Source organism: Hippoglossus stenolepis, chromosome 20 (assembly GCF_022539355.2).
Source record: "Hippoglossus stenolepis isolate QCI-W04-F060 chromosome 20, HSTE1.2, whole genome shotgun sequence".
Lineage (NCBI taxonomy): Eukaryota > Metazoa > Chordata > Actinopteri > Pleuronectiformes > Pleuronectidae > Hippoglossus > Hippoglossus stenolepis.
Window position 1 is genome coordinate 12,159,217 of NC_061502.1, and position 12,937 is coordinate 12,172,153.

Below are 12,937 nucleotides of genomic sequence, written 5' to 3' on the forward strand. Positions count from 1 at the left end.
CTTATTTGGAAATGAGTTTTTCCTTGACAACAGAAACAAGTGCATGTTTTCCTGCAGCATCCTCATCTTTGTAATGACGGAGGCTGAATACATCAAGTCCTGCACAGAGGGCCCAACAAGGACTTGGAGGAGGTGAGAGTCAGACGCCTACTCACTTATTACACTTGGACAAATCCTGTATCCTCCACTCCTCTCCTCTCCTCAGTCCTGTCTCCTAAACCTTTTTATTCAGAGACCTGGAGACCTCTCCGGAACAAAACAGCTTTTAGCACAACCATCTCTCTGCTTGTGTTTTTGCAAATAGCTCTCTTGCTCTCTCTCTCTCTCTCTCTCTCTCTCTCGCACACACACACTCCCTCTCTCTCCCTCTTCCTCTCATTTTTCTAAAAAGCAGTTTCTGTGAAATAAAAGTGGAGCTGTTGTAGGAGCTCATTAAGTCATTATCTGATTAAGGCCATTTCTATAACTGCTGCTGCTTAAGAGATCATATTCATTCTTTCAATCGGCAACTTAAATCCAGCAAAACTCAGCTGGGTTGTGTTTGCTGATTTCCCTTCAGACAAGAATAAGAGGTAATAAAAAACAACAATAATAATAATAATAATAATAATAATAATAATAATAATGACAATAATAATAATTAGAAACGATGATGTGTTGATAAACATTGAGAAAAAATAGACCACTGGCGTGTCTCCATCCCAGCATACCGTCACCACGTGTGCGCACTGATACTTGTGGTCGGACTGTGGTTTTTAAAAAAGCACCTTTACAGCACCTCTGGGAAAAATATTGTTTTCACCGCCTCCCTCCTGCATTTGGGCCCAACTCTAATAAATATGTCAGTAAATTCAGCCATCAGTGCGCAGTGCCAGCGCACATTATCAGTCTTGGGCATCGAGGTGTGTCGCACTCGACCCAGAAGAGAGGTGGTGGGGTGGGGGGGAGGGAAAGTGAGTTTAGAAATGAATAAAACACGCGTTGATCCACCTGGAATGGGCCGCGATAAGAGCAGCCGGTGTTAACCAGCACGTTTCCCCTGCGCCTCATCCGAGTCTTCCTTTTCCAAACACGCGTTTCTTTAATGTCCCGGCCTGTTTTTCCAGCCTGCGTGCGCGCATCGGCGGCACCCAGGGGAGCCGAGGCCAAATCAGCCACAGGCCAGTGCGGGGAGCGAGGGGCCGGGGCACCTGCTTTGGAAAAGACACTCTAGACATTAAACTTTGCTGACTTCGTTGCAATTCGTTCGTCCTAAAAAAAACATACTTGCTTGCGACATGGAAAAGAGACTCGCCTTTTCCCTTTTGGCACCTGACAGAGTGGCATATGGAAAATAAGATTCCTCGCTAAGTGCTTTAGGATCCTGTTTGCGTAGAGGATTAAAAAAAAGAAGATTCTGCTCGAAACAAATGAATCCAAAGTGAAAAAGTGGGAGGGAAAAGGGGCAGAGGCACATCAACCTAATATTTACAGTGTAAAGATTTTTGTTAACTGGTTCCATCCAAGTGACTCACACGAATAACTAGATTCGCCGATAATATAATAATAAATAATAACACTACTAATATAATGAATAAATGTTTTATTAAATAAATCTACGTGCATGTCCTTAATCCCAGGCGTGCGCTGTCTTTTACTGCAGGGACGGATGAGTCGAAATACAGACGTGACCTCGATTATCCAGAAATATGGTTGCATCCGTTTAAACAAATAAAATCTCCGTGCGTAAAGATTAATTTTAGTCGCACAAAAAACAATTATTTGCTGATAAAATTACTTAATAATTTGTGTAAGCACCTGTTGTAAAGGTCGAAGGTTAAAATGTTTAAAACAGCAGAGTAATTACAAGCATCTAATTTGTCAGGACGCAGGAGGAATGAGAGCGAGCAGCCGTCATCGTTTCATAAATCACAAGGTTTATGGATCAGATGTCAGACTCCGCAGGGCTCGGCGTTACAGGTGGGAAACTTTCCAAAGAATAGAGAAAAATATAATAATTCCCCGGAAAATGTGTGACTTTTAAACGTTGAAATTGAATTTCTGTGCTCATTTTTCTGTCCGTTTCCCTCAATGATCAGTTCTGGTGACGGTGCAGTCTTTACGCACGGGGACATGTCAGTGGCAGCAGGTTGCAGATCCCAGTGACAGACGTTTTCATGATGAAACTCGGCATTTCACAAAGAGACGTTTAGTTCTCCCCTCAGATATTGGCTTCTCCGGATAATCGGAATTCCAAAGCAAATCTGGGAGCCTGCTTGTTTCACAAATCAGACTTTTGCTGCGACCAATGAGACAACTCGTGCCCGTAAAATATCTCTACATGCCACTTTGAACTCCCCCCAATACCCAAGTGACCTAACTACTGTCCGTCCCTTTGTGAAACCCGAGTCTAAATGTGCTGCAGTTGTCTTTGCAGAAATAAATTCATATAAGCCTGATGATGTTCAAAATACGAGTGCGTAATGCTTCCGAATTTAGACATATAACAGGATCAAATTACAAAGTTGCTAATCGTTAAAAAGTACTGGGCTCGAATTGATGTTAATACATTTTAATTCACTCCCATAAACAGAATCGAAACGTGCATTAACACAGAATAAATTTGATTTTTAAATTGTAGTTTCACTGCCACGAAAAATTTGCGGTGCAAAATTTGTCAGATTTAACAATTAATTCAATAACACACTCGTCAAAAAGTCGTGTTCCTATTTCCTCTCAAACGCAATGAACAAATCTACAAAAGGGAGCAAATCTCAATGGTTTGCAAACAGTTTTAAAGTTATTTTAATGAAATTTCTTAACAGCTTATTCTTATTTTATCTTATTTCCCGGCACTTAATTCAAAACCTCAATCCTTATTCAATTAACACATGAGTAAGAATAAACGCCGATAATAATGTGTAGTCTATGTGTTTTATTGCGGATTAGTGTAATGTCAAAGTGCGTAACGATCCTTACTCCCACAGTCGGTTGATTTGAGAAGAAACAGATTAGTAAAAGTGGTATTTCCTTTTTTCTCTCCCCCTCTCTCTCTCCCCCTCTCTCTCTCTTAAGTCCCCATCCTCTGGTCAAGTTCAGTGCGCTGTTCTCTGGACCCGGACGGACGCCTCTTATTGGTAGGTTGCGACGGTTACATCACGGCGCTCATGACGCGCACGTCTTCCTGTTTCCTTCAGCCGCGTCTTAAAGTGAATCTTAGTGGCGGAGGAGCGCTCCAGCATCCAGTCCTCTGCATCCAGTGCGCCTCGGAGACGCACACACTCGCACAGACGCGCTCTGCCTCTCTCTCTCTCGCACTCTCTCTATGTCTCTCACTCTTTCAGTCACAGCACAGGATCGAGGGAGACACCGACGCGCAAGAGCTCTTTTCATCATCTGTATTTTCCCCCGTTTTGCTCCTTGTTTCGCTCGCGTCGCCGACTTTATCCGCGCTCCTCCTTCTTCTCCGAGACCTTGTTATACTCCGGCACCCGGCGACCAGCCGAGCTTCTCCTCTTCTTTTTGTCCGCAGCAGGAGTTCAGGTTGTCCCCCTCTTCATCTAAAGGGTAAGTAACCTTGTCCTCGGATACCTCCCTCTCTTGTCCTGGTTCGTGCCTCGCCTGCTCTGCGCACGGTGGGCGGAAAACTAAAAAAAAACACCACCAAACAAATCAGTAAATGGGGGGAAATTATTCGGGTTGATCAGCAACTAATCACATCTGCACCGATACGACATTATTCGCGCTGTTCCGTTCCCCTTGTCCTCGTGTGTGCACGGTGAGAGTTGCGTGCAGCAGCCTGTGCGTTTTTCCGAGGGTGGTTTGCGGACGGTGTAGCCCAGCCTTCCTCATCAACGCGGGGATCAAGTTGATTGTTACAACTTTGCGAAGTAAGTTTTGGGAAAGCGAGAAACCTCATTACATTACTTGTATTACTCTTTTGTTTTGGGTGCTGGAAATCATCTCATCGTCGAATGGGTTACATCTCTTTTTTTTTATTGCTCCATAAATGTCGTTTCATTTGCGTGTAATCCAGCCAGTAACGGAGCTGGTCACCTCTCTCCTGTTTTGTGAATTTGGTGTCTGGGACAGCTGTGATGAAAGAATGGTTTTTAAGTTTACGCAAATCTGTCCCTGTAGGATTTGGTGCCTCAGTCTGTCCACTGGCAACCAAATGCACAGTCAAAGTTTTACCATCTTACTGAGGAAATGTTGGACTTTCAGTCTAAACATCACAAAGTTACAGCAGCTGTTTATTATTTCAATTCCGGCCAAGTTTAAAGTTAATATTATGATTCGTATTTTACTTTTTCTCTCATATCAGCTGAATGTTTGGTTGGGTGTTTGAAAAAGGGTGTACAAATTAAGAGTGTGGAAAGACAGTGATCATTATAGCTGCTTCGGATAATTGAAAGGTTTTTTAGGGAGAGAGGGAGAGAGTGTTTGTGTGTGTGTGTGTGTGTGTGTGTGTGTGTGTGTGTGTGTGTGTGTGTGTGTGTGTGTGTGTGTGTGTGTGTGTGTGTGTGTGTGTGTGTGTGTGTGTGTGTGTGTGTGTGTGCATGGGCAATGGCAGACAGGTGCGCGCTCGGAAAAGACAGGTGCTGGTGACTATTTCAAGCTCATTGTTAAGATCCTGAGGCAATCAAGTCAAGGTTTTTTTTCCGACTTGGAGATGTATCACCTCTTGTCTGAACTGCTGGATATGGCTGTCAGGACTTGGGCCAAAGCCCATTTATCAAAGGTTTCTTTTTTCTAGAATCTTGGTGTTACTTCATTAGAGGAGGGTTTTTAAGTGGGGGAACATTTAATTCAACCAATTTCTACAACACATAATTTAGGATAGTTTTTAATTGTCTAATTTCCAGAGTTAAAAATCCACCACTCCACGCCACTGTGTGTTGTGCACCACACTGCACAGTTTTTTAACAAAGCCAACAGCAGAGTTGTGTGTGTGTGTACGCGCCTGTGTGTATTGTGTCTGGTGAGGATTAAAGTGACAAGAAAGAAGCCTTCTGATCTATCAAAATAATACAAATCACAAACAGTTATAATGTGAGGATGATACAATTTGTTTTAGTTAGAGCAAACAAATAATTACTTGAAGAAAATTATCTAAAGTCTCACAATATTTTAATTTGCTTCCACTTACCTGAAGTTGAGTTTATAGAATGTTTGAATGATTTTTGAATTAAGATTTAACAATAATCTGAATTTATTCTTATAGCTACTTTGTCTTACTTTATCTAAAGATAACATTTTAATAAGAGCAACATTTGAGTATGTAAAATTTAGGTAAAGCTTTTTGTTGAATTTCTTTTTTTATATTTTGTTATTTTGACTGAGCCTTTTTCTAGGGTTGGTGTTTTCTTGAGGAGTGTAAAACATGTTTTTAAATGTGCAACAGTTTTACCACCTTTATGTTGCCAACATTGTCAAATTTATAAATTTACCAACCAAAAATATATTTATTTTTTCTAAAAGAGAGATATACAGATTAAACCGTTTTTTAAAATCGTTGCATCTGATATGGCTCTGACTAGGAGACACTGCCACCGCTGCTTACGAAGCATTATTGATGCAGGCCTGTAGTGACAAAACGTTTTGCTTTCAGAGGGGCATTAGGGGTTTTGTCGGAGCGCTTTAAGTTGCTCCTTGCCAGAGTTGACCCTTGCGACCGATTCGTTTGAGCGGAATTAACTGCCCTTGCCAGATGAAAAGACAAACAAAAAACACAGAAGTGAGCTCACGCTGGCAACAAAATCAATAGGCTCATTTTGTGTTTCTTTTATGTGTCAGTCTCGGCATTGCTTAAGATATGATGGCCATATTGATCGATGTGAACACATGACTTGTTTTTTTAAATGACACAACGTGAAAACCTGGTTTGAAACGAGAATATTTTGTCGAACGGACAAAACAGGGCAGAATTTTGTGAAGGGTATCTAATGACGTATACATTGCCTACCCTTGTATACAATATAATTTTGGAAGATTATCTTAACCCTATTCTTTAAAATATTATTTATTTTATTTTGAGAGTTAATAGCTTCTATGGTGGCCCACACTGCACAAACATGGAAATGGGGACAAGTACTTAAGTAATTATCATAATTTTATGCAGCTTTGTGTTCCGTGGGAACTGGTTCAGTGTCGCACGGCGTGTAACAGGGGACAGGATAAAATGTAGGACTTTGCCCTGGAATGTAGAGCCAAGGCCTAATTCTGACCCCAAATCGCCTGTTCCCTTTACCCCTCTGTCATTGGTCCTTACTGCCTAAATATATTCATGGATGTCCCCATATTTCCTAGTGGCTTGAGACAAAACTCTTCGCTTTGTGTCTGTAACGTCAGCAATAGAAATTGTCTCGAGGTTGATAGGTTTTGATTGTTTCAGTCCATCAAAAACTATGAACTACTGAAAACAAGGCTTTTCAGTTTAATGTGGATTATTTTAGAATTTGGAAATGGTGGAGGACACTGCCTGAGTGAGTGAGTGACTTTGTTTCTGAAAATATTTCTCACTGTTGTGAGTCATGCATCTGTGATTTTTGCCCACAGGTACTCAGAGGCTTTGATCCAAGTGGACTGGGTTTGTGGGATATGGCCCAATAGCAGCAGCCCGTGATGCCGGACCATGACAGCGACTCCCTCCTGAACAGACAGACGAAGCGAAGACGTGTGGACATTGGTGTTAAGAGGACCGTGGGCAGCACAACCTCCTCCACAGCGGCAGCCACAACAGCAACCACTGATAACATTGCCCGCGCCAAAGCAGCCATTTTCTGTGCCATGAACTCTCTGAGCTCCCACTCTCACCACGGATCAGACACCGACTCCATGGAGTGCTCTGTAGTGCAGCCACATGGTGGGCCTGGCGTGATTTCAGCAAACGACAATGAGTCCAAGTCCAATGTACTCCGAAAGCTACTGAAGAGGGCCAACTCATATGAGGACGCCATGATGCCCTTCCCTGGCACCACCATTATCTCTCAGCTTCTCAAGAATAACATGGCTAAAAATGGAGGAGGACCCGAGAGGGGTGAAAGAGGAGACAGGGGTGATAGAGGGGAATCAGGCTTCCCTGGATCAGGGCTCTCCAATGCAAGTTCAGATGCTCCCCAGGAGGATGCCTGCAGTAACTCTTCCCAGGACAGCACCCCTCAAGAGTGCTTGTCACCATTTGGCCGTCCTCCTGGCCTGGCCACCTTTGACATCGAACGTCTCAATGATGAACACCTGCGTGCCAAGCGAGCCCGCGTAGAGAACATTATACGTGGTATGAGCCATTCACCCAGTGTGGTGGTACCTGCTGCTTCCCGTCATGAACGTGACCATGAGATGGATGGAGAGCGGGAGATGGAGCTAGACTGCCCACCTCCTCAGTCTCAGCAACAGGCCCCCAGCAGTCCACGGGGAGGAGAGGTGTGCAGCAGTAGTAGTAGCAGCAGAGAGAACAAGCGTAAGCAGCGTCTGCCTCAGCAGCAACAGCAGAGCTTCACCCAGCTGGTCTGCCAGAGGAAGGAACAGAAGCAGGAGGAGCGACGGCAACTGAAGCTGCAGCTGGAGGACATGCAGAAACAGCTACGCCAGCTGCAGGAGAAGTTCTTTCAGATCTATGACTCAACTGACGACTCAGAACACACCGACCTCCATAATGATCTCCACAATGACATAGGAAACATGTCTGAGGACAGCCCAGGCAGGTCTGACACTGGCGGTGATGACCGGGTTGGAGATGACTTGCGCTCTGACAATGAGATGTCTGACCTGGACCCAGGCCATTTCCTGGACAGGGCACGGGCATTACTTCAGCAGCAGGCCCTGCTGGCTGACGGAGAGAAGCAAAGAAGAGAGGGGCTCAGCCGGAGCAAAGGACAGGGCGGTCAAGGCTCCTCGATGCATGCTGAAGGTAAACAGCTGGCCGAAACACTGAAGCAGGAACTCAATTCAGCCATGACCCAGGTAGTGGACACAGTGGTTAAGGTGTTTGCCAAACCTCCTCGTCCTACACCCCAGCAGGCCTTCCCCCCACTTTCCATACCTCCAGAAAGATTTCCCACCACTGTTAATGGAGACAACCCCAATTTCCACACCGCCAACCAGAGGCTGCATTGCTTTGGTGATGTTATAATTCCCAATCCACTAGACTCCTTTGCCAGCATGCCTGGGCTGCCAGGCCCCACCAATGACCAAACCGAGGCACTGCCCTTAGTGGTGAGGAAGACACCCAGTGATCACCACCACCACCACCACCACCAGTCTTCAGCTGTGGGTGCCCATGGCGGTCACCACCACCCCGCCCTTCACCCTTCCTCGCTTTCTGCCTCCATGGGCTTCAGTCCCCCATCTTTTAGACACCCCTTTCCACTGCCTCTCATGGGCTACCCTTTCCAGAGTCCCCTTGGTGCACCCACAGGTGGCTACACAGGCAAGGACCGTTCCTCTCCAGACTCGATGGACCTGTCCCGAGAGACCACCAGTCTGAGGACCAAGATGGCATCACATGGTCACCACATGGGGCACCACCATCGCTCTTGTTCACCAGCGCACCCTGGAAGCACAGCAGAGGGTCTTTCCCTGTCCCTCATCAAGTCTGAATGCGGTGATCTGCAGGACATGTCTGACATCTCACCTTACTCAGGCAGCAATGTATCCTTTTAAAAAGATGGTGGTGATGCTGGGGTGTGCATGTTTGTGTGAGAGAACGTGTGTTTTGAGGGGGCTCACAGGCAATAATGAGCGAATGTGTGTGACAGATGTTTTAACCCTACGCAGTTCAATTCAGTACAGCTTGTGTCTGAGTAAGCCAGGAAAAATCTTCAGGTGGTAATTCCCTGCAGACACAGGTGGAAAACATCGCATCTGAACCACAAAGAGTTAAAAATCAAATCTTTTTGGGCCTGTTTGAAAGTAGCCTAAGAAACAGAGAAATTGTTGATGAATCACTTTACCTCCCACTGCTGTTCTCTTCTCCATTGTACTGCAATGTTGTATTTATTTTTATACTCATACCTCTTCCTTCTCACAACACCCTACAGCCTTTCCTTCCATCTTCAAACCTGAGTGCTTTAAAAGCTCTCTTGTCACATATCACTTACTCACGAAGATTAGGTCCCCATGACATTTACTGCCCCAATTCCTTTTATTAAAAAAATGGCCTGAAAGAGCAGATAGCATCCTGAAACTTGGCTCACAATGGTGTTATATAGCCTCCCTTATAGTTTAACCCCAGTGTGCCCCAATCATGCCCTGAGGATAAAGAGGCTATCCCCTATGGGAGGCTCATATTGAATCCCCTGGGGACTCAGGACTAATAGCTTAAACAGATACATTCATTCCCTTCTCTGCTTCCCCATACCTACTTAGTCAGTAAGTATTCAAGCCCCCTAAACCCTTATGAAAGTTTGATACGTGTCACACCGGTTATCCTTAGAGAGTTTTGTCTTAAAGTCATGAACAGTCATTACATTCTTAAGAAATAAATCCTATAGCTTCTTACCTGTTGTGGGCCTTTTAGTTAAGAGATATATACTTTTTGTATCCCTTGTTTTTGCTGTTGTGTGCACCTGGGTGCCAAGGCCTTTTCATGTGTGGGTCTTTTTGTTTGTGCATGTCACAGGAGGTTCGCCTGAGGACTCAGTAAAGATGTATATTTATGATTGCTTGTGTTTTCTCTTGTGTTCCTCTTATCATCTATCGCTGTTGTAAAAAGCCCACAATCATTGTCGTTTCTTTTCTCTTTTTTTCATTTCATAAAGATCTGTCAACAGCCCGGGGGGCCCTTCGGCTGTTGCTTGGCAGCCAAATACTTCTTTTTTTGTTTTCCCTCCCTGCAAACCCCCCTCCTCCCCGTCTTTTCTTTGAAGCGGACGTTAACAGGTGTTTGCAGCGAGCTGTTTATCTTTCATTACCTCGCCTTGTCTTGTCTTCTGACCCAAGGGTGAACGCTTTCCAGAGATCCATAATCCTTTGCTTCTATGGGCTCCCGATGGAGGGATGAAAAGAGAAAAGGGAGAGAGAGACACACAGCGACTGGGAGAAAGTAAAAAAAAACAATCAAACAATAACCACATATGCCAGATGCCGTGGCTTTCATTGTAAAATGTATAATTTCAGGGCATTAACAGATGTACACCCCTATATGGAAAGAATGGGCAGAACAACATGCCAACATGTGTTTTTTTCATCTTTTATTTTTGATTCCCAGAGTTTTTTTTATTTGTTCTTGTAAATAGTAAGTTTATGAATCACGTTAATCGTATTTGAACTCTCCCGGTTTCTCTTTTTGATATTATTGCAGTTTATATTGTTTTTCCGAGCCTCTGAAGTAAGAGACAGCTTGTCAGACATTTTGCGCGGAGTGTTCAAGTTCACCAGCTCTCAGATGCGTTGTGGAGCAGATGGCTGCTATCAATTTCCTCATTTGTTCTCAGTCCGACTCCAAATTTTCTTGTCCTTACACCTGGAATTAGGAAGTGGAGCAGCTATTTTCCTCTCATGACTTTGGGCTTTGGGGAAGTGTTGCGAGAATGATGATGTCTTGTCAGATGTGGCAGGCAAACAGTGGGCCAGCTGGTATGAGTGCGCCATCATGACAAAATAATAGCCTCGCACGCCACCCCTAAGTCCAATCACAATTACATTTGCAAGCTGTGAGTGAATTGGAGATGAAAATGCCTCATCAGGAGATATGAAGCTTCTTAATTGTCGTCTGAAGGGAGGTGATATTGCGTTTATGGCTGGAGAGGTAAAACCTTGTCGTCTTTCTTTTCAAAAATAAATTTTAATTTCGACGATAAGAGGAAAGCAATGTTAATCCTTATTGGAAAAGCAAAATTAATCTGAGTGTAAGTGCACAGCTTTTACAGCAAACAAATCCCACCTCGCCATACTGAAAAAGAGCTCTCTTTTTTTCTGTGTCTCTCCCTCTCTCTCTCTGTCTGAGGAGCCATTGTATCCCCTCCACTTGGAGCAGATGGTATGGTGTGGAGAGTGAAGTGCTGCTCTTTTGGCCAGGCCTGACAGAGTAACACCAGTCTGCCAGGGTTTCCCCCCACAAGACCCTCGCTGCGTATACAACTAACTCTCTCTCCCTCCCTCTCTTCCACTGAATCAGACAAAGTAGACAGGGTCTTTAAGGAGCCAACCCAGCGTGGTTCAGCATTTGCTGGCTTTGCTGTGTAACCCTGAGGCCAAGGGCAATCCAATCTAGCAGCTGATGCCTTCTTCCCACTCTATAGTTACAGCTACATCTGGACACTTGACTGATTTTAACGATCACAGCCACCCCTGTAGATCATAAATAATGTCGAGCAATGTATTTTGTCCACTGAAGTGTAAATAGTCTTCATGAAAACTTGGGGCTGCATCTTCTGTGTAATTTAAAGCCCTGTCTTGCCTCTGCTTGATGAAAACCCTTGTTGAAACAGCCTGAGGTTTTAACGTGCGGCCCACCCCCACTCCCTGTTCCCTTTTCAATGTCTTATCCTCCAGATTGATATTATCAGATGCATTATACGGCCGTTAATTCACCATGGAAATGGCTTGGGCCGTTCGGTGGCGCAGATGTGTTTCAGTCCCCCCCATCACTGGCTGAGTCCAAAGCCTCTGAGCCCCTCTTCTCCTTCTCCTCCTCCTTCTTTTGCTCCTCCAAGGGGTTGGCAACGGCAAAAGGGGCTGGGGGGTAGGGGTGGAGCAGAGGGAGGAGGAGGGGGATGTAATTGAAGGTTGGAACCACACTTTCCCTCAAGGTGCCCCCACTAGTCCATCTCCATCCTCTGTGCTGTTCAATCCAGGGGATCCATTAGGTGGACATGGCCTCTGACATGTATTTGAATAAGGCCTGTGCGAGTGTGAGGGTTGTTTTTTTTCTAAATGTTGCTTGGGCCAGTGTTTGAGACATATCTCCTAGACCTTGTTTTTGGTCACTGATATGAAGCCAACATCAGACAGTCATATTCAGGCTTGGCATGTGCTGTCGCCAAGCCATTAGGCCTTCTTGCCCGTCACTGGCGTTAACTGCTGTCTTTGTCTGTGATATGCAAATGTCTCCTTTTTTCTTCTTCCTTTTTTTGGGTGGAGGTTAGCGCAGGGTGTAGGCAAAGGCGTTTGCTTACTTTGACTGTGAAATGAGCCTCCTTATGTAAAAGAATCGGCTGTACTGCTGGCCAGCACTTTATTTACCGTGACGCTCTCATACCTGATACGGACGATGCTAATTTCAAGCAAATGGTTTTGCTTTGGTGCACCGTCTTCAGCAACAACCCCCCCTCAAGCAACCCTGCATTCATGCCTAAAAGAAAATTTGTTTACCCCTTATCCAAATGATCATTTTTTTGCCAAGAATACTGCCAATTATTACCAAGTACATTATTGTATTTTTGAGAATATGAGTAGCTACATTTGCTTCATCTACCATAAGTTGTTTTCCCTCCAAACAATGGTTAAGGTCCTTAACAGCAGCTATTTGCAGATCCAGGAGGGTCTCTCCCCCAATCACCTGAAGAAGGCCAAGCTCATGTTTTTCTACACCCGCTACCCGAGCTCTAATATGCTCAAGATGTTCTTCTCTGATGTCAAGGTGAGTCCAAACACAATCTTGCACTTCATTTTCTTTTACTTTAAAAACTTTGCCAAAAAGTTTCCCCAATCTATCTCTATTATACTTTACATAGACTGTACTGGGACTTGTTTTTGCCATTTTCACACAGATTTGTTATATTTTTATTTTCTTAAAAAAAAAGTGTTTCTCATAACACTTTTTTTCTTTTCTGTCTTTTGCCTGATTTTTTCCTTGTACAACTGTGGAAGCAGTTTTTTAAAAAAAAGGAAGTTTGATTAGGCAATTGTGATTTTCCAGTTTCAGCTGTCATGAACCGTGTCTTTATAAAATAATGACCTTCCCCTAATTAAATTATGGTTTTATGTTAAACAAAAACAAAAACTATGGGTTTACATG

General features: G+C 44.2%; 1 protein-coding gene across 3 annotated transcripts in view; it reads left to right on the forward strand.

Annotated features, from left to right (window-relative positions):
• Positions 1–3,060: 3,060 nt before the first annotated feature.
• The window catches only part of LOC118099687 (prospero homeobox protein 1), a 32,604-nt gene continuing 22,727 nt past the window's right edge, over positions 3,061–12,937 (forward strand). Inside the window, exons 1-3 of one of the 3 annotated variants that reach the window (XM_035144392.2) lie at positions 3,061–3,546; positions 6,538–8,628; positions 12,452–12,559. In XM_035144392.2, coding sequence (XP_035000283.1) covers positions 6,604–8,628; positions 12,452–12,559 — 2,133 coding nt within the window. In that variant the 5' untranslated portion in view covers positions 3,061–3,546; positions 6,538–6,603. Of the gene's footprint in view, positions 3,547–3,714; positions 3,870–6,537; positions 8,629–12,451; positions 12,560–12,937 lie in introns of those variants that run through there. The other 2 variants (XM_035144394.2, XM_035144393.2) reach the window with 2 other exon arrangements.